The 20,346-nt window shown below is 40.2% G+C and overlaps 1 protein-coding gene across 1 annotated transcript in view; it reads left to right on the top strand.

Annotated features, from left to right (window-relative positions):
• The window catches only part of Cad86C (Cadherin 86C), a 162,285-nt gene that overhangs the window by 23,510 nt on the left and 118,429 nt on the right, over positions 1 to 20,346 (top strand). The window contains exons 6-7 of the mRNA XM_068229096.1: positions 3,190 to 3,330; positions 7,408 to 7,531. Coding sequence (XP_068085197.1) covers positions 3,190 to 3,330; positions 7,408 to 7,531 — 265 coding nt within the window. The remainder of the gene's footprint in view (positions 1 to 3,189; positions 3,331 to 7,407; positions 7,532 to 20,346) is intronic.

The raw sequence follows: 20,346 nt of genomic DNA, 5'->3' as shown, positions 1-20,346 counted from the left end.
TTGGAACCTATAAATTATCTACTACACTATACAGTAGTGCATGCCTCTGCGGCTCGGGCGGCAGCGCGTCGGCCTCTCACCACTGGGTTCCATGGTTCAAATCCCGGTCAGTCCATGTGAGATTTGTACAAAGTGGAGGCGGGACAGGTTTTCCTCCGGGTGCTCCGGTTTTCCCTGTCAACTTTCATTCCAGAAACACTGTCCAATATGATTTCATTTCATCTGTCAGTCATTAATCATTTCCCCAGAGGAGTGCGACAGGCTTCGACGAAAACAGGATGCAGGTTTTCATACAATAGTGCAGGAGAATGGTAAACCACGGAAAGCACTTCTCAGAACAATCGATGTTGAGGAACAGCCCTTCCGCCTACAGAGTGTAGAGCTTCAAATCTATTAATTTTTACAATCTACCTTAAATAAGGTACTGTACATCCCCAACATTTGCCTGACGTGAAAACAGAAAACTACGGAAAACCATTTTCAGTGTTGCTGGCAGTGGTATTCGAATGCACTATGTCCGTAATGCAAGCTCACTCCCGCGCGCTCTTAACCGCACGGCCAAGTTCCTTGGTTCAAAGTTGTTAAGTAGAAGCCTACGCTGCTCAGCGTGCGTCTTGTATTTGCGACTTGTGTTCTAAAATTGTATCTCGTAATACGCCTACTCGGAGCTGAAGACATATTGTAACTTTGTTGAGAGCAGAAGTCACACCAGTCAGACTGGCCAAGGTTTGCTTACATGGAAAGAAAATAGAACATCTGTCCAAGTTTCATTAACAAGCTAGTATCTTATAAACAGTGGTGGAAGGTAACAAACCAACTAACTGAAAACAGCATGTCTTTGTGTTTGAAGGTAGAATAATATAAACGCTTCTGGTGATTTTCTCGTCATAGCTGCAGCTATATAACGTGAGATTGTTAACGATTAGCTTGTTTTTTTGTTTTTTTTTGCTAGGGGCTTTACGTCGCGCCGACACAGATAGGTCTTATGGCGACGATGGGATAGGAAGGGCCTAGGAGTTGGAAGGAAGCGGCCGTGGCCTTAATTAAGGTACAGCCCCAGCATTTGCCTGGTGTGAAAATGGGAAACCACGGAAAACCATTTTCAGGGCTGCCGATAGTGGGATTCGAACCTACTATCTCCCGGATGCAAGCTCACAGCCGCGCGCCTCTACGCGCACGGCCAACTCGCCCGGTGATTAGCTTGTTAAGACCTGGCCTCGTGGTCTAGGGATACCCCTTGAATGTGTCAGTTTATTTTGAAAGAGTGGACGATTTGTGCCCTTCAGTATTTTATGTAGACTCTTCTGACATCACAAGGAACATACCTTGCAAGATATCTCATTTTATTAACGGGGGCTTCAGGTAACTTGTGGTGATTCTACAGTTCTAATTTACGGGACCTCATCAATCTGTATGACGTGTACGGTGTACCAAAGCGTGTTGACGTATTCAACAGCAGAGGTCAAATTGACTGTATCGCTATTGACCTATCGAAGGCTATTGATAGAGTAGATCATGGGACACTCCTGACGAAAATAAGGGCTATTGAACTAGACAAAATAATGGTTGATTGGGTGACAAAATTTCTAGAAAACAGAACTCAGAGAATTAGGGTTGATGAAGCATTACCTGATCCTGTAGCATTTAATAGGGGAGAGCGGGAATCCCGTAGGGCACTATTATTGGACATTTTTTCTTATATATAAAATGATATGACTAAAGAACTGGAATGACAGATAAGGCTATTTGTAGACGATGTTATACTGTATGGAATAGACGATAGTGGGGGACTACCTGGCGAGCTGGCCGTGCGGTTAGGAGTGCGCAGCTGTGAGCTGGCATCCGGAAGATAGTGGGTTCTAACCTCACTGTCGGCAGCCCTGAGGATAGTTTTCCGTGTTTTCCCATTTTCACACCAGGCAAATGCCTTAATTAAGACCACTACCGTTTCCTTCCCACTCCTAGGCCTTTCCTATCCCATCATCGCCACAAGACCTATCTGTGTCTGTGCGACGTAAAACAAATTGTAAAGAAAAAAGATTGTGAGGGACTACAAAAATATCTATCTATCTATCTATCTATCTATCTATCTATCTATCTATCTATCTATCTATCTATCTATCTATCTATCTATCTATCTATCCTGATCTGCATTTAGGGCAGTCGCCCAGGTGGCAGATTCCCTATATGTTGTTTTCCTAACCTTCCATGAATGATTTCAAAGACATTGGAAATTTATTGAACATTTCCCTCCGTAAATTATTCCAATACCTAACTTCTCTTCCTATAAACGAAGATTTGCCCTAATTTGTCCTCTTGAATTCCAACTTTATCTTCATATTGTGATGTTTCCTGCTTTTAAAGACATCACTCAAACTTATTCGTCAACTAATGTCATTCCACGCCATCTCTCCACTGACAGCTGGGAACATACCACTTAGTCGAGCAGCTCGTCTTCTTTCTCCCAAGTCTTCCCAGCCCGAAACCTTGCAAATCCAAAGGAAAGCAGCTCGATTTGTTCTGGGTTATTTACGACAAAAGAATAGTGTTACGAAAATATTGCAAACTTTGAGGTTGAAAAATTTGTAGGTAAGGAGACGAGCTGCTCTACTAAGCGGTATGTTACGAGCTGTCAAGGGGAGAGATGGTGTGGAATCACATTAGTAGGTGAATAAGCTTGAGAAGAGCTTTTATAAGTAGAAAAGATAATAATATGAAGGCAAATTTGGAATTGAAGAGGAAGAATTTGGGCAAATATTAATTTATAGGACGGGGAGTAACAGATTCGAACAATTTATCCTGGGAAATGTTCCATAAAATTTCAAGTAGTTTTAAGACAATTAAGAAAAGCCTAGGTTCATAACTGATAGGGAATCTACCACCTGGGTGACTGCCCTAAATGAAGATCATTGGTGACTAATTGTGAAGCATATCTTAGACTGTTTTCTTTTTTCATAATGAAAATCCACAGCCTGTTTCCAGTCATTCGACCGGGTCAGGAATGGAATGAATGAAGCCTCCATCTAGCGGCGAGGATAGGATTTGTGCCGGCTGCAGAAGCCTGTCGCAGTCCTGTGGGGGCAAACTATTATTTCATAACCCTTTGCCTTATGTACTGTGCAGCTCAGCACGAGGACTCCCCGTTATTATGTGACAGAGCGGAGTTTTGTGTTCCTTGTTGTGTTTCAGGACGCGTACGCCGAGCCGGAGAACGATACACGTAACCTGATGAGCTTCTCTGTAGCTGTGGTGGTCACCGACGTTCAGGACATGCCACCGGTATTCACTACCTTCCCTCCTGTCACTAGGATGAGCAGTTCATTGCAGACGGTGAGTTCCTCTTATATTAATCAAGTTTCCACGTAAAACTCTACGTCCTTACACATTTGTTTGTCTCGTTGCTTATTTTCTCTATTACTTACGTTCTTTGTTCTTCTGTATTTGCTTTTCGTTGTCTGTTTGTAATTCTCTATTAGTTAGTATTAGGTGATCAAGAGATGCTGCACTTTGAACCATGAGACTACCTTGATTAGCACCATCACGCGAGGAACGCCATAAATCGACTTTTCTTGCGATTAGTACCACTGTGTGAAGAATACCATGGGTCTGTGGATGGATCACTATGGGTTTACAGTACCCCTGTTGTAACCGTCCAGACTTCCCCAGCCCTACTAATTTAATATAATATCATGTTACGCGATATCATTTGATATCAAGTTTATCCGCCATCGGCAATTATTTGTAATAACATATTTATTCAACGTCAATCATTTGTAATCAAGGCTTTTTGGAAGCATATTGTATATATGATAACATTGTTTTATTATTTAAATTATTATATTATGTAGGATAAGAATTCATTATGTTGTAAATACGGTCAATGTTGAGACATAGTTGTTTTCATTTCATCTCATGTTTGTGTATACGGAGGGTTATTCTTGAAGCTTGGGATTTTGTGTTAGTCATGGGTTTATTTTATGACCAAGGCTAGTAAACAGCGACCCGTGCGCGAGGCTTGCAAGCTAGTCAGCAATATTATCGCCACGCCTTCTGGACTTGTCGAGATGAAGAGAAGGGGAGTTGATGCTTCGATCTATCGAATCAGATACTTCGTTGTATATGAGTTTTGAGATTGAACTGTTACCAAGAGTGGGGGTGAGCCCGGATATATAGTGATTCTCACCACGAGAACGACTCCTAACTAAGTACAACTTCTGCTGTGAAGCGAACATCCTAACGAGATACTCCATCACTAGTACTTCTACTGTGAACATCTACTTTGAACGACGTGATTTGATTTTGAAACGGTGTGTGGTCGCTCCGCGACATAGTTACTTTTGTACAATGTGTTGTCGCTGCGGTAATGTTATTGGATCTACGAGAAACGAAACAAGCTTATGGCTTATGTGATATTCAGTAAATATTGTGGACGAAGAACTATGTTTAGTTCAAGTCTACGGAATTTGGTACAAGTCTGTACCGTATAAATAGTATAGCTCAGTTGGATTGAGATTTCTACTAATATGGAAAAATTCATATCTCTGAATTTTCTCCTCTTACGATCAAAGCTGATCAGTTTTTACAAGTATAGGGCCAATGTCTAATTTAAATACTAGGCATGTAGGGAGTGTTAGTCCAGATAGCCCGTACCATGTCAGAGAAGGAAGGAAAGATGTCCATGCAGCAGAGTCTACATCGAGAAGAAGAGAACGAGTAACCACGGAAACCAGATGACGTCAACGAAAGCTGTAATTGGTGAGCTTCAATTAGATAAAGCAAGCAATAGTAAATTCAGTAAATTCAAAATCCCTCCACGCTTTAAGGAAACTTTTCCGATTCATCTCATTTTTTTGTATAATAAATTCATTTGTATTTAATATTGCGTTAATTTTCTTTCTTAAGCGATACTTAATGGTTAATTATTTAAAATCCTACCCCTGTGATTTAAGTATAAGTCTCTATGCTAGTAAATATAAATTTTGGTTTACAGTTTTATTAATAAAACTGTAACCATGGCGCCCAAACATTATATAGAGAAATGGGGAACCATGTAATGTTAATTGTTTCTATTTGAGTGGCAATTTGCGGGCAAGCCACAAATAGTTTATTTAATATTCATGTGTCCCATAGATAATAACTTTCATCTCCTCAAGTGTTATGACGAGGTGGAACAGTTACACTGTATAGTAGCCACCACTATGACGGATGTTCCCCTCTATCTAGGCTCGGTTGGAACACCTCAAGGAGAGAAAAGAGGCTCTCCTCTCTGGGGTGTTTCATCATCTGGTTGTGGGTCTGCGTTTCGAGGAACACCACGGGTCTGGGCGTTGACTGCAATTAATCTCACCCTATGAGCGACACCGTGGGTCTACGTTATATGTGATTAATACCGCTACATGGGAAATGCTATGGTTCTACTTTCCTAGCGGTAATTACCATTTTGAGAGGTCATTGACCTGGAGTTTGGACCCCTTTAGACAACAAGTATCATCGATGCAGGATTGTACTTTGGAAGCAGTCCCTTGGTCAGTATACACCATTGTTTTAAGTTAGTTTCTGGGACGGTAGGGCATTGCGGGTCGGATTCACTAATTGTTTTAAGTTGATAATCATTGTTAATCGTCCTCTTTTTTGAATTCTAGTCAGTGAAATTTTTTGGAATTATTTTTAACTTTGAATATTGTGAGTTACATCTACTGATTATTTTACGTTCATATTCATCCAGTCAGCCTTCATCATGAAGTTCTGAATTCTGGCCAGTGGACGAATTTTGGAATTTTAAGTTGTCATTACATTGCGTCTCATTTCGTACCATTAGGGGCCAATTCTGTGGATCAGTGGTAGAGTGTCGGACTCCAGATCCCAGGATAGCGGGTTCAAACCCGGCAGAGGTAGTGGGATTTTTGAAGGGCGGAAAAAAATCCATTCGGCACTCCATGTCGTACGATGTCGGCATGTAAAAGATCTCTGGTGTACATTTGGTGTTTACTAGACAAAATTAGTTAAATCTCAACGACAGACGCCCGAAAGAGTTTTGGTTTACTCAGTCTGCCATCTAGTGGGCCTAGAGTGAAACAGAACGTCGAAATTGACGAGCAGACAGCCAGATGGCGTCAAATTGAAATGTCTGCACACGGTAGCTGAGGCCATAGATGATGATGATGATGATTATTATTATTATTATTATTATTGTTGTTGTTGTTGTTTTATTGTTAGGGGCCAACGGCCTAGATGTAAGGCCCCTTTAAACAAGCGTTATCATCATCATCATCATCATCATCATCATCATCATCATCATCATCATGTCATGTTGTGGTAGCAAGTGGAAACACAGGTTAACTCAATATGTGCTCGTGCTCCGACCCAAATACATTCAGAATTACGAAGGACCATGTGTGTTTATAGTTTTTGATGATAAATTAAATGGTATTAAAATATTAACAACGTGGTGAAAACTAAGTACAAAATAACAAATAAATACATTAACTAGCAAATACCGTAAATATTTAAAAATAAAGACATTTCAGTGTCTGTGCACCTGACACCAAAGTATGCTTTTTTTTTTGCTTTACGTCGCACCGACACAGATAGGTCTTATGGCGACGATGGGACAGGGAAGTGCTAGGAGTGGGAAGGAAGCGGCCGTGGCCTTAATTAAGGTACAGCCCCAGCATTTGCCTGGTGTGAAAATGGGAAACCACGGAAAACCATTTTCAGGGCTGCCGACAGTGGGGTTCGAACCTACTATCTCCCGAATACTGGATACTGGACACACTTAAGCGACTGCAGACATGACGGGAAATTAAAAGGTGCATGTTACTGTAGCCACGGCCGATACAGAAATACCGTTTTTTTCAAATTCTGAGCAATATACAGACTAAACTCTTACTTTATATATACGCTATAGACCATGTTTGGTGAATGCTTCACTCGTGAAAACTAGGTGTCGCAAGACATCATACTACAAACCATCACAGAAACACGCAATAGTGAGTACATTCCTCCACATAAGATTGACGTCCATTAGTACCAATTCAAGATTATTGAGATAATGGCAGAAGAAGAAGAATAATAAAAAGAAGAAAATGATAAGCAAACACTTGATGTCATACACCGCACAGTTTTAATTGTGTGTTTTCATGTGACTGAATTCCTTCCTTACCGTTGTTCTACAATCACGCATGGATGATTCATTCTTAAGAAAATTCTCGATAACCGTACTTTATTCTTGTTCGTGGGATGTTAAATGTCAGGGACATTCTTAAGGTCAGAGCTCATTTCCATATCCTTCAACTGAGGGCGTTGATTGATAGCAAGTTGCAGTGGTAATTTTAGTGACCGCTATGATGAAAAGGATGGAAGACTTTGGTGAGAACAAAGGGTAATTGAGAAACTTATATATTCCAGGGAGACGTTGTGGTTGAAGTGCACGCCGAAGATGGCGACAAGGGATTTCCCCGCCCCATCCGCTACGGGCTGGTCTCGGAGAACAACCCCTTCGCTACGTATTTCAGCATCAACGAGATTACAGGTAAGGAGAAACTGAAACCTAATACAGAACTATCAATAACCGTAGAGGGGCAAAACGAGCCTGCATGGCAAAATAAAAATTCGGCTCTCCTCAAATAAAACGTAAAACCTATAATTAATTATACATTCAATTTCAGCAGGGAGAAGTAATGCAATATGTTGTCAAGTTATACAAAGGGGCTATTCATTATTGACAATCTCAACTTCCCCATATCGTCACACATGACGTGACACAGGCGCTGAGTTCGTGCCGGCGGGTCCTGGACTTATACCACTTTAATTGGTTTCGTTTTTCACTTACTACAGAACTCTACTCTGTAGGCGATACGAAAGTGTCGGTTATAATAATTTTACTCGGTCAGAACACCAAAATATATACGAACAAAATTAAATTAAAAATCTACAGTTCTTGCCCTTCAGGCAAGCAACTCAATGCTAAAAACATCCTAGGGATACTATGAATTTTAGATAGATATAATAAAGTATGAGAATATATTATTTATTTATTCCTAAAAATGATTATTATCTCTGCAATGTGTTCTTTGGTTCGGTAGGCTTTTTTTATTTTAAAAAAATGTCCACACCGAATGTAGTTATAAGCGCTTGTTATCCGGTTGATGAGATTAACAGTTTGTCTTTTTCTACCACTACGAGCGCTAATGTGAGTCAATGCAGAGTTTCACTTAAGCGCTTATAACTACATTCAGTGTGGACATTTTTAAAAAATAAAGAAAAGCCTACCGAACCAAAGAACACATTACAGAGATAATAATGTAAATAAGTTAAATTTGGCTAGAATTTGAGTCAAAAAGAAAACGAGTAAAGAAACTCGCGATTTTAGGCTGTTTTTCCGGAACTGCATTTAGGCCGGAAGTGATTTTCGAAATTTGATTATTTTTTTTCATAGAGCTATTCAAGACTCACAATTTGAAACCTTTCCGGGCACTTGAGCCCTTCAGATTTCGCCACAATTGAGGAAATTGCTTAATTTTAGGTTTTTTTGTAGTATGGGAACACCTACTTTATCTGCTTAGGAATGTTTTCAACATTAAAACTGTTCAAGTAAAGTTCGAAAAATATCAAACCGCACAAGTGATACGCGTTGTCTATTATTATTATTATTATTATTATTATTATTATTATTATTATTATTATTATTATTATTATTATTATTAATTTTGTGCAGAGAGATCTCGTTTGAAAATGAGTTAACTAGTTTATTATTGGCATTACACGTTGTTGTCGAATAAATGTGTGACAAAAGTTAAATGTTCAGCAAAATTTGTGCATAATACGATCTCTGGTGCACAACATACCATGTAAGTATCATTTTCTAACTAAAATATGATATTTTCGTATCAATTGTCATTGCTCTAAATTATGATATTTTAGAATAATTTGGTGCAGGTCTTCTGTGAGGAGGTATCGCGGTGTTTTCCTGACCATTTCAGTGCAGTGACATTGGCTAGATATATTAAACATTTGTTAGCAAAGTAGTGGTCCCCAAACTAACCAAAACGTAAAATTAAACTCTATCCTTAACTGTACCGAAAGTTGAAGGCCTAAAGTGCCCGGAAAGGTTTCAAACTGTGAGTCTTGGATAGCTCTATCAAACTAAAAAATCAAATTTAGAAAATCACTTCCTGCCTAAATACAGTACCGGAAAAAACAGGCTAAAATCTTTCTTTAATGTGTTCCTTGGTTGAAAACACTCAGCTTTTTTAATTTTTGAAATATGTCCACACTGAATATAGTTATCAGGGCATAAGCGAAACTCTGCATTGACTCACATTAGCGCTGGTAGTGGTGCTGAGGTGAAACTCTACATTGACTCACATTAGCGCTAGTAGTGGTGCTTAAGTGAAACAATGCATTGACTCACATTAGCGCTAGTAGTGGTGCTGAGGTGAAACAATGCATTGACTCACATTAGCGCTGGTAGTGGTGCTTAAGTGAAACAATGCATTGACTCACATTAGCGCTAGTAGTGGTGCTGAGGTGAAACAATGCATTGACTCACATTAGCGCTGGTAGTGGTGCTGAGGTGAAACAATGCATTGACTCACATTAGCGCTGGTAGTGGTGCTTAAGTGAAACAATGCATTGACTCACATTAGCGCTCGTAGTGGTGCTTAAGTGAAACAATGCATTGACTCACATTAGCGCTAGTAGTGGTGCTTAAGTGAAACAATGCATTGACTCACATTAGCGCTGGTAGTGGTGCTGAGGTGAAACAATGCATTGACTCACATTAGCGCTGGTAGTGGTGCTGAGGTGAAACAATGCATTGACTCACATTAGCGCTAGTAGTGGTGCTGAGGTGAAACAATACATTGACTCACATTAGCGCTAGTAGTGGTGCTTAAGTGAAACAATGCATTGACTCACATTAGCGCTAGTAGTGGTGCTTAAGTGAAACAATGCATTGACTCACATTAGCGCTAGTAGTGGTGCTTAAGTGAAACAATACATTGACTCACATTAGCGCTAGTAGTGGTGCTTAAGTGAAACAATGCATTGACTCACATTAGCGCTAGTAGTGGTGCTTAAGTGAAACAATACATTGACTCACATTAGCGCTAGTAGTGGTGCTTAAGTGAAACAATGCATTGACTCACATTAGCGCTAGTAGTGGTGCTGAGGTGAAACAATGCATTGACTCACATTAGCGCTAGTAGTGGTGCTTAAGTGAAACAATGCATTAACTCACATTAGCGCTAGTAGTGGTGCTGAGGTGAAACAATGCATTGACTCACATTAGCGCTGGTAGTGGTGCTGAGGTGAAACAATGCATTGACTCACATTAGCGCTCATAGTGGTGCTGAGGTGAAACAATGCATTGACTCACATTAGCGCTAGTAGTGGTGCTAAGGTGAAACAATACATTGACTCACATTAGCGCTGGTAGTCATGCTTAAGTGAAACAATACATTGACTCACATTAGCGCTAGTAGTGGTGCTTAAGTGAAACAATGCATTGACTCACATTAGCGCTGGTAGTGGTGCTGAGGTGAAACAATGCATTGACTCACATTAGCGCTAGTAGTGGTGCTGAGGTGAAACAATACATTGACTCACATTAGCGCTGGTAGTGGTGCTGTGGTCAAACAATACATTGACTCACATTAGCGCTCGTAGTGGTGCTGAGGTGAAACAATGCATTGACTCACATTAGCGCCGGTAGTGGTGCTGTGGTCAAACAATACATTGACTCACATTAGCGCTCGTAGTGGTGCTGAGGTGAAACAATGCATTGACTCGCATTAGCGCTCGTAGTGGTGCTGAGGTGAAACAATGCATTGACTCACATTAGCGCTCGTAGTGGTAGAAAAAGACAAACTGGTAATATAATCATTCGGATAACGATGATTAAGAAAAGGATTTTTAGGAATAAATAAATAATATATTCTCATACTTATATTTTATTTACCTAAAATTCGTAGCTCATATCCCTCCGTATTCAAAACTAAATATTTAAGGAAATTAAATTTGTAGCAAATTCGAAATTATTGAAATAGGTAAAAATTGGTTTAAATTAAGATGGCAGTGGTTGCACTGGTGTGTAGTATGTATAAGGATACTTAGATCGCGGCCCTCTTGACTGTTGTTTTTCCTCTTTATGCGCAAGAACCTCGCGGATCCGCAAAACATTCTGCTGCCACCTCTACACATCAAATTAGGCCTATGGAAACTGTTCGTGAAAGCCTTACTCAATGATGGAAAATGTATGTATCTTTGCGAGAAGTTTCTTCATTTATCAGTCGCAAAGTTGAACCAAGGTGTGTTTGTTGGACCTTATATCCGAAAAATTATGTTCGATTCCAAACAAGAATGAAAGTCAATGAGATAGAGGCTTGGATATCATTCAAGCAGGTTGTTACCAAGTTCATGGGGAATAAAAATGACCCACGTTATATTTCCACTCTAGCCAACACGCTGGATTAATTTTTTGAATAGTTACCTTGATTTTTTCCCGGACAAATTGGGGTATGTGAGTGAGGAACAGGGTGAGTGTTTCCATCAAGATATCAAAGTGATGAAAAGAAGGTACTAGGGCCGCTGGAATACCAATATGGTGGGAGACTACTGCCGGTCACTTCACTGAGAAGTTCAGCAAGCGACTCACAGGAGAATAAACTATACCAGAAGCTTCAAGTAGAACCGGGAAGGAAGTATAAGTCGATGTAATAGAGATATTACCATGTTTAGACTTAAATAAAATCTTTGGTTTAATCCGTATAGTATGTTCCATTATTTTCTAGTTTATAATGAAGTAACATTATGACGAAATCGTGGGTGATAGAAAACAATTCAGGTCAAATCTGGAATCAGTATCGTAAAAACAAAATCATAAGATTCACTTATTAATGTTTAAAATGTTTTTAAAAAGTGTTCAATTTATTTCAGTGTGATGGGAAGTATGGGGAAAACCTAATGAAATCCTCCGAAAAAGAAAATAATTGTTCCATCAGTGAAACATTCAGGTGATCACGTTCTTGTTTCGGGTTGCATGTCTAGTGCTGGGGTAGCAAATTTGCTATTCATTGGAAGCAAAGTGGATAAAGAGAATCATATTGATATATTAAAAATCTGAAAGAGTTTGCTGAAAAACCTGACCTAGGAAATGACTGTGTCTTTCAACATGACAATGACTCTAATCATACCACTGTAATAGGGAAAGAATGGCTGCTTTACAATGTTCTCTAGCAATTTTATTCACCTCCCCAGTCTTCCGACATTAACCATTCTCGACATCTTTGGAAGACCTCCATGGGAGGATTAATACTTAATTAAGAGGAAGCATGATTTAAAACTTGCCATAAGAAGAGAATGGAATAACATTTCTTCAGATGTCACCAGAAACCTACTAGAATCGATTCGTCGGCGTTTGGAAGCAGTGATAGCTGCAAAAGGTGAGACACAAACTACTGAACCTACAGTGGGACCACGATATCTCGAATCACCTCGGGAGCTAAATTTTATTTCGAGTTATCGAAATTTCGAGATATAGGGAATACCGTTTTTTGCTAGTTGCTTTACATCGCACCGACACAGATAGGTTTTATGGCAACGATGGGATAGGAAAGGCCTAGGAGTTGGAAGGAAGCGGCCGTGGCCTTAAGGTACAGCCCCAGCATTTGACTGGTTTGAAAATGGGAAACACCATCTTCGGGCCTGCCGACAGTGGGATTCGAACCTACTATCTCCCGGATGCAAGCTCACAGCCACGCGCCCCTAACCGCACGGTCAACTCGCCCGGTAATATCGTTTTTGAGCATGTATAGCACATAACTGAGTCATATGTATCTACGGGCTTACACTGAATACATTATTTTTAACAGTATTTAAAATTATACAAACAAACTCTATTTTACGACATCACTTTAATTATAACTCTTTATTATCGTAACCTTTTTGGAAGACGGGATACAGTGCATACGGTAGTGGAACAAGAAACATACCTTCGGTTAATACCTCTGGAAAAAATTCGTTAGTCTCTTCTGTTTGTTACGGTTAACCTTTCCTCTCTTCGCGATGAAACTTCTCGTTAATACCATGCTCCAGAGATTCGTAAATGGAGCTCTTCATCCGCAACTTCGAGGGCTGCTTTTGTACGTGACCGGTAACCAATTCACATCCGAGAAACAGCGAGGCTTCGCCGACTTCCCGATATTTAGAAGTTTTAGTTTTTCGGTTCCCGGCATATTAGCTCCCAGCATCACTGTAACTTTTACCTTACTTGTTATTTGTTCCTCACAAACCTCAAATGCCGTATTGCACGGTTTATGTTCCGCAAAACTCGAGTTAGTTTTTTTTTTGCTTGAAGGGAGGAAATATTTGCTTCGATAAATCGAGAAATTCGTATAACCGTATTGCGAGTAATAAAGAAATAAATACACGTGAAGTATAGGACAAACGGCCGGGAAATTTAAGTTACTTCAAGATACTGAAAATTCAAGAAATGGAGGTTCGAGATATCGTGATTCGACTGTAATATGTGTGTGCGTATGTTCACATTTGTTGCTGAAAATTTGTTTCGTTTCAGAAGTGAACGATGCAAAGGGCACTAGGAAAGTTGTTCACTGTGAGTGAACGCTTTAGACCTTTTCAAAATAATTTCCACCACACTCAGTACACTTCTCCATACGTCGAAACCAGTCACTGAACCAACTCTGCCACTTTTCTTCGGTTACATTTTCACACTCTTGATCCCATCCCGCCAGATGCTCCTCGTCGGATGCAAAACGCTGCCCTTTCAGCTTCATTTTCACTTCTGGGAAGAGTGCGAAGTCACATAGGGCAAGATCAGGACTGTATGGAGGGTGATCCAGCACAGTCAACCCTGATCTGGCAAGAAAACCATTGTTATATTAGCACGATGTGCTGGAGCATTGTCGTGATGCAAGAGCCAAGTGTTGAGCCAAGTGTTGAGCCGTGACCTTGGACGGAACTGCTTGAGAGCCTGGGTGACCTGAGGCAGACAAGTCTCCCTTTACCACTTCGCAGTAACTGTCCTTTGTGTTTCTAGCACAACCCGAGTCAGGATGCCCCGTTTAGTGACGAATACTGCAATCATCCTTTCCTTCAATGATCTTGACTTTCGCACAGTCACAGGAGTACCCTCATCTTCAAACAGCCACACCTTGTTCTGGGATTTTGTTGTGACATCGTAATAATAAAGCCAAGTTTCGTCACCTGTAACGATGCTACTGATGTTACGGTGAAGTCCCATTTTCAAACTATTTTAGCATTATCCAGCACCATTTCACTCGATGTGCCCTTTGTTCCTCTGAAAGTGAATGGGGGCACCCAAAGGGAACAAACCTTTCTAACATGGAGATGGTCGTGTAGAATTGAATGAATGAATATGTCAACCGCCTCTCCTCTTGCTGCAACATTTTCCTCACAACTTCAATTCTTTCCTCACTCACTGATCCAGACGGTCGCCCAGAACGAGGATCGTCTTCAACCCCAAAATTTCCCTTCTGGAACTCTTTGTACCAGCGGAAAATTGTTGTCCGATGTGGACAGTCTTTTCCCAGCACAGGAGTCATTTCCTGCAGGCACTGGTCAACAGTTAATCCACGAGCAAAACTGTAGCGGATAATTGCGCGATATTCACCTTTAGACAACACTGATATCTTAACTTGCTTTCAATACCACTGCTTGGTAACAACTGGTGTGAAAGTCGCGCCTTGCTGTCTTCTAGACCGGTTTTCATCCCTCTTTTCATCCCTCACGATAACACGGGTGTCCAGCCAACCGTTTTTTCGTATTGCAAAACTTTCCTAGTGCTTTTTGTACATCAATGATTTTTCGTTCTAAGTGACATATGTGTTGCGGGTCAGTATTTCTCCCCTGAACATTACCACATTGTTATATTTCGAGGCGCAACGACGAAATTGCCTTGAATTCTACATTTACTTAATAATACATTATTGCATCTACCAGTTTATCGTTTTATTTTGTAAGTGAAGGTAAGTGAAACGTCTTGTTTTATTTACATTTACATGGAATTGTGAGGTGTATGTAGACTTCAGTTTCGGACTGTACACTGTATTCGACCTTGTTCTAGTACATCCTTTGCAGGCAACTTATACATATATTGGGACTGACATGAGATCAATTTGCCAGCAGATGTTAGTTATGTTGGGGCACGTCACATTTTTTTTGCGAGCACCTCCTCCAGTTCGCGTGCTGCTCGGCTGATCTCAAGAGCTGATAAGGCAAGACGCGGCCTCGACCACCGGAAGTGCGACTGGGGCTGATAACATGGGCTCGCTCAATACTTGCACGGTACTGCCCACCACAAGGCCACTTGCTAATTCTAGAACTCTCGGTTCTAATTGCCACTGTCCAGCTCGTCTTTTGTCACCTTCATCCACTCCATGAGACCGGCGGGTCCACCCCCATTGGACCATCTGTTCTGTGTACTAGTTCACTCTGTTTTATCTTAATTTTCCAGGTACTTCAGAACACGAAAAACAATGAAAAAACTCTCCGGTTATCTCTTAAAATGCTATAAATCGACGTCGCGAACGATCGAGCTCATGGGGAGGACAATGATGTTGGTGAAATTAGGTTTGGGGAAGTGGAAAGGATGGTAAACTCCATTGACATAAAGCAGCAGGAATAAGTGAAATTATATCTGAAATGGTCAAATATAGTGTAAAGGTAGGGGTGAAAAGACTTCACTAAATAATATTTGTATGGAATGTTAGTAAGGTACCTTCTGATTAGAAGAAAGCAGTAATTGCAAGGGTACATAGAGGATTGTAACAACTATCGAGGTATTTCATCGATCAGTACACCAGGAAATGTGTTCACTGGCATCAGTGCGATCAGTGATTGAGACAAAGCTGGATGAAAACCAGTGCGGTTTCAGACCACAGAGGGCCTGTAAGGAACAGATTTTCAGTATGTGCCAGGTAATTGAAAAACTACGAGACGAATAGACAATTATGTTTATGTTTCGTAGATCTGGAGAAGGCATATGTCAGTGTACCGAGGGAAAATATATTAGCCGTACTGGGGGACTAAAAGTAGATTTTTAACATCAATCAAACGCATTTTTGTTAACAATTGGCCTGCGGTGAGAACTGATCGTAGAATGAGTTCTTCGTTAAAGGTACTTACAGGTTTTTCACTTTTTTGTTCTTAGCTTACATGAGTCGTCTGCTAAAAGGTATTAAGTGACAGGGAGGGAGTCAGTTAGGTGAAAATATAGTAAGCAGTCTGGCCCATGCCAATGACTTGGTCTTAAAGACAGACTGTCCCTAAAGCCAATAGTCTAATATCTTAGAACTTGAAAATAGGTGCAATGAGTATGATAATGAAAATTAGCCTATCATTGTCAATAGGTAAGAAATCTAAGACAACTGAACGTCAGGGTGGGAATACAAAGTTGGAACAGGTTAATCATTTCAAGTAATTAGCATGTATATTCTCCCATTGTGGTAGTAAAGTAAGCGAGATTGAATCAAGGAGCAGCAGAGCTAATGCAGTGAGTTCGCAGGTGCGATCAGAAGTACTCTGTAAGAGAGAAGTCAGCTCCAGTAAAAACTACACTGGTCTGTTTTTAGATCAACTTTACTGCACGAGCTATATGTATCAGGCAACTGTTACATCCTCCACTCGCCCTGACACGTCTCAGAGAATAATCGGCAACTCTAGTCGTCTCTTTCGACAGGCAGGGGTTACCAGGGGTGTTATTGTACCTCCTTCACCCACAGGGGTTAGGGGCACTTTCATGCAAACTTGCTGCTTGTTATCCATTCTTTGGGCAGAGGAACCTAATTGGTTATTTCAAGTTAAGAGTATTTGCTCGATCAGAATCTAGCAACATGCGTGACGAATGCATGTTGAATGTGGCTAGCCTCCTTCTATGGGGTAGCAGCCACAAGTAGCGAGCACCATGAAGTGTGCGCGCTAGCTGTACTGACCACTGTGAACAGGTCATTGACCTGCTGGTCATGCACCCCTCGGTCGATAGCCATAAACCGGCGTTATCAGATCTGCAGCAAACATGTTGCTATTACCGCAAAGACTCGCCTCATAGTTGGCGTCCTCATAATTATGTCGTACGACACATTAAGTCTGCCGCCTCAAAGGACGATTTACCTTGGAAATGCTTCCATTAATGTTATGACTCTCTGTAAAAACCCTCCACACTGTACCAATAGTTTAGTCTACTGGTATCGATTCTCCTCAGTCCATATCAAGAAGTCAAACATGTAACGAATGGTTGTAGCCATGTGAGCAATTCAACTGAATGAGCTGGAGCTGAAAAATATTAAGTCAATTTTCACTACATTTCAGGGTAGAGAAAAATGTAATTACTCGAATAGAACTTAACAAGCACACTATATCAATTGTCAAGCAACTTCTGGGGTTATATTTTTACTAATGAATGGCCAATTTTAATTTAATAAAAGATGTTTAAAATTAATTTTGGGAAATTGACTTAATGCCATTCAGATCCGTGGTCAGTTTAATCTGGCGAAATAGCCGTGAGGTTAGGGGCACGCGGCTGTGAGTTTGCATTCGTGAGATAGTGGGTCCGAATCCCACTGTCGGCAGGTAGTATGGATTAGTTGAAATCTATAACTTTCATACTATATCTGGACTGATTATGCTCTTTCCCTCTCTTAATGTGTTATTTAAAAATGTATATTAATAATGTAATTAAATTTGAAATATCAGTATTTACCAGCTGGAAGCAGAGTTAGTACAAATTACAGTAGTTAATTTTTATCTAGTACTGCAAACATTGGTTAAATTTATTTAATATTCGTATTATTGGTAATTTTACATTTTTAGTTATTTTAATGAAGTTAATATATTTCGAATCATTATTTTGTAGGTAGTTCCTTCATTGGTATTCAATTTCTTTAAGATTTTTGTGATAAGTTGTTGTTCTTTGTATTTAAGTTTTAATAGGATTTTTGGTATTTTAAGTAATACTATTTATGTAGTTAAGCGTAAGAGAGGGCCGGAAGCGCAGCCTTGCAACGGACAAAGGTTTCTATCTATCAACATATCTATCTAGAAGGAAAAATCAATAATGGGTGTGGAAGCTAGAATTGTAAATAAATGCCTATTTGGACTACAGTAATTGACAAGAAGGGTGGATGAGGTCGATATAGGTATAATAATACCGTACAGTTTAAATACAGTTTAAATACGGAACTTCACGAAAGTTTTCACGGAAAAAGCATTCTTAAATACTGTAGAAACCTTACCTTCCACCGACTCACTATTGATATTTAACGTGTTCTCATTGTCCCTCCTGTTGCCATTCATCTCCACTAGATGGCATCGCAGGTGCAATTCTATTAAATGTCTGAGGCATTCTGCGACGTATAGCTACATAATGTTGTTAAAAATTCTCTCAGATGTCACTGGGACTAATAGACAGCCTCATAGTGACTGGATATAATAGACGCCTCACCCACGAGGAGCCTCATTAATACAGCAGGTTGCTAGGACACGTTACTTCAATGACAGAATTATCAATATGCATCCGCTTTGTCACTCAGCTCTGTTGTTGGTAAACTGTGTCATGTTTCTTTTATGTCATTTCCTTCCGTCCTCAATCCTTTACATTTCCTTCAGTTTAAATAGTTTAAACTGTTGTTTCCCCTAGACTGCGTGTTAGCCACTACAGAAGAGTTCAACGATCTGTTAACAAGACAGTTTTGTCCCAACAATCACGTATGCGGAATTCAACGCGACGGCGAGTTGATCCATATATCGATGTTAACGGAGGATATTTGGAACATTTCCTCTGGTATTCTGGTACTTTCTGTTCCTGTGTGCTTCCTATGAATAATGTACTATGTAGAGTTGTAGAAAATGAGTTCATACGTGGAAATAAAGCGTTTCTTGGCCCATGTCCATGTACAGTCGGACCTCGATATCTCGAACCCCCATTACTCGAATTTTCAGTATCTCGAAGTAACTTACATTTCCAGGCCGTTTTTCATTTTTTTTTTGCTATTTGCTTTAAGTCGCACCGACACAGATATGTCTTACGGCGACGATGGGATAGGAAAGGCCTAGAAATTGGAAGGAAGCGGCCGTGGCCTTAATTAAGGTACAGCCCCGGCATTTGCCTGGTGTGAAAATCGGAAACCACGGAAAACCATCTTCGGGGCTACCGACAGTGGGGCTCGAACCCAGTATCTCCCGATTACTGGATACTGGCCGCACTTAAGCGACTGCAGCTATCGAGCTCGGTGCCGTTTTTCCTATTCTTCGCGTATATTTATTTCTCTTTTTACGCGAAATATAATAACTTATTATGCTGTAGATAATATTATATAAGATAATATAATGCTGGAGGGTGTACAATTGGAAACAGTAAACCAGTATCAATACCTTCGATGCATAATATAAAGTGACAACAGAATACAGTTTGAATTAAATAACTATATTCATAAATCCAGTCAATTCTATCAGCAAGTTCGATATCTGCTCCGGGATGAACAAGTGCCACTAAGATCAAAACAAACTCTGTTTCGAACATACTTTGTCCCTATATTGACTTATCGGTTGGAAACATGCACAACTGCCAAAAAAATATGACAGAATACTTCAGGCTTCAGAAATGAAATTTCTAAGAAGCATGATTCAAAAGACTAGGGAAGACAAAATAAGAAATGAGAAGATTAGAGAACAAACTGGAATAAATCAGTTTCTGAAGGAGACCAAAACTAGGGCACGTTTGCGATGCTTTGGTCACTTCAAACGTATGACAGAAAGAAGAATTGCAAAACAATGTTTGCATACTGAGATTACAGGAAAGAAGACCTAGGAGGAGATGGACTAAGTGAAAGGAGATATCACATCCAAAGGAATCAACTGGGATGAAGTCTTGAAGGAGCAGTGGTACATGAATAGACTAAAATGGAGAGCGCTCGTAAACCACACCCGGGAAACTGGAGTGGAAATTTGATGATGATGATGATGATGATAATGATGATTTATTTGAAATTCAGTTTCAAGAATTTCTCGATTTCTCGAACTGTTAACAAGTAAAGGAGTTACAGTGATGCTGGGAGCTAACATGACGGGAACCGAAAAACTAAAACTTTTAGTGATGGGAAAATCGGCGAAGCCTCGCTGTTTCTCGGGTCTGAATTAATTACCGGTCACGTACAAAAGCAACCCCCGAAGTCGCGGATGACAAGCTCCATTTAAGAATCTCGGCTGCGTGGTATTGACGAGAAGTTTCAACGTGAAGGGAGGAAAGGATAACGGTAACAAAGAGAAGAGATTAAGAGATTTCTTTTCAAAGGCATTAACGGAAATATG

This window comes from Anabrus simplex, chromosome 8 (genome assembly GCF_040414725.1).
Source record: "Anabrus simplex isolate iqAnaSimp1 chromosome 8, ASM4041472v1, whole genome shotgun sequence".
Lineage (NCBI taxonomy): Eukaryota > Metazoa > Arthropoda > Insecta > Orthoptera > Tettigoniidae > Anabrus > Anabrus simplex.
Note: the sequence above shows the minus strand (reverse complement) of the source record. Positions and strands in the feature narration are given on the sequence as shown.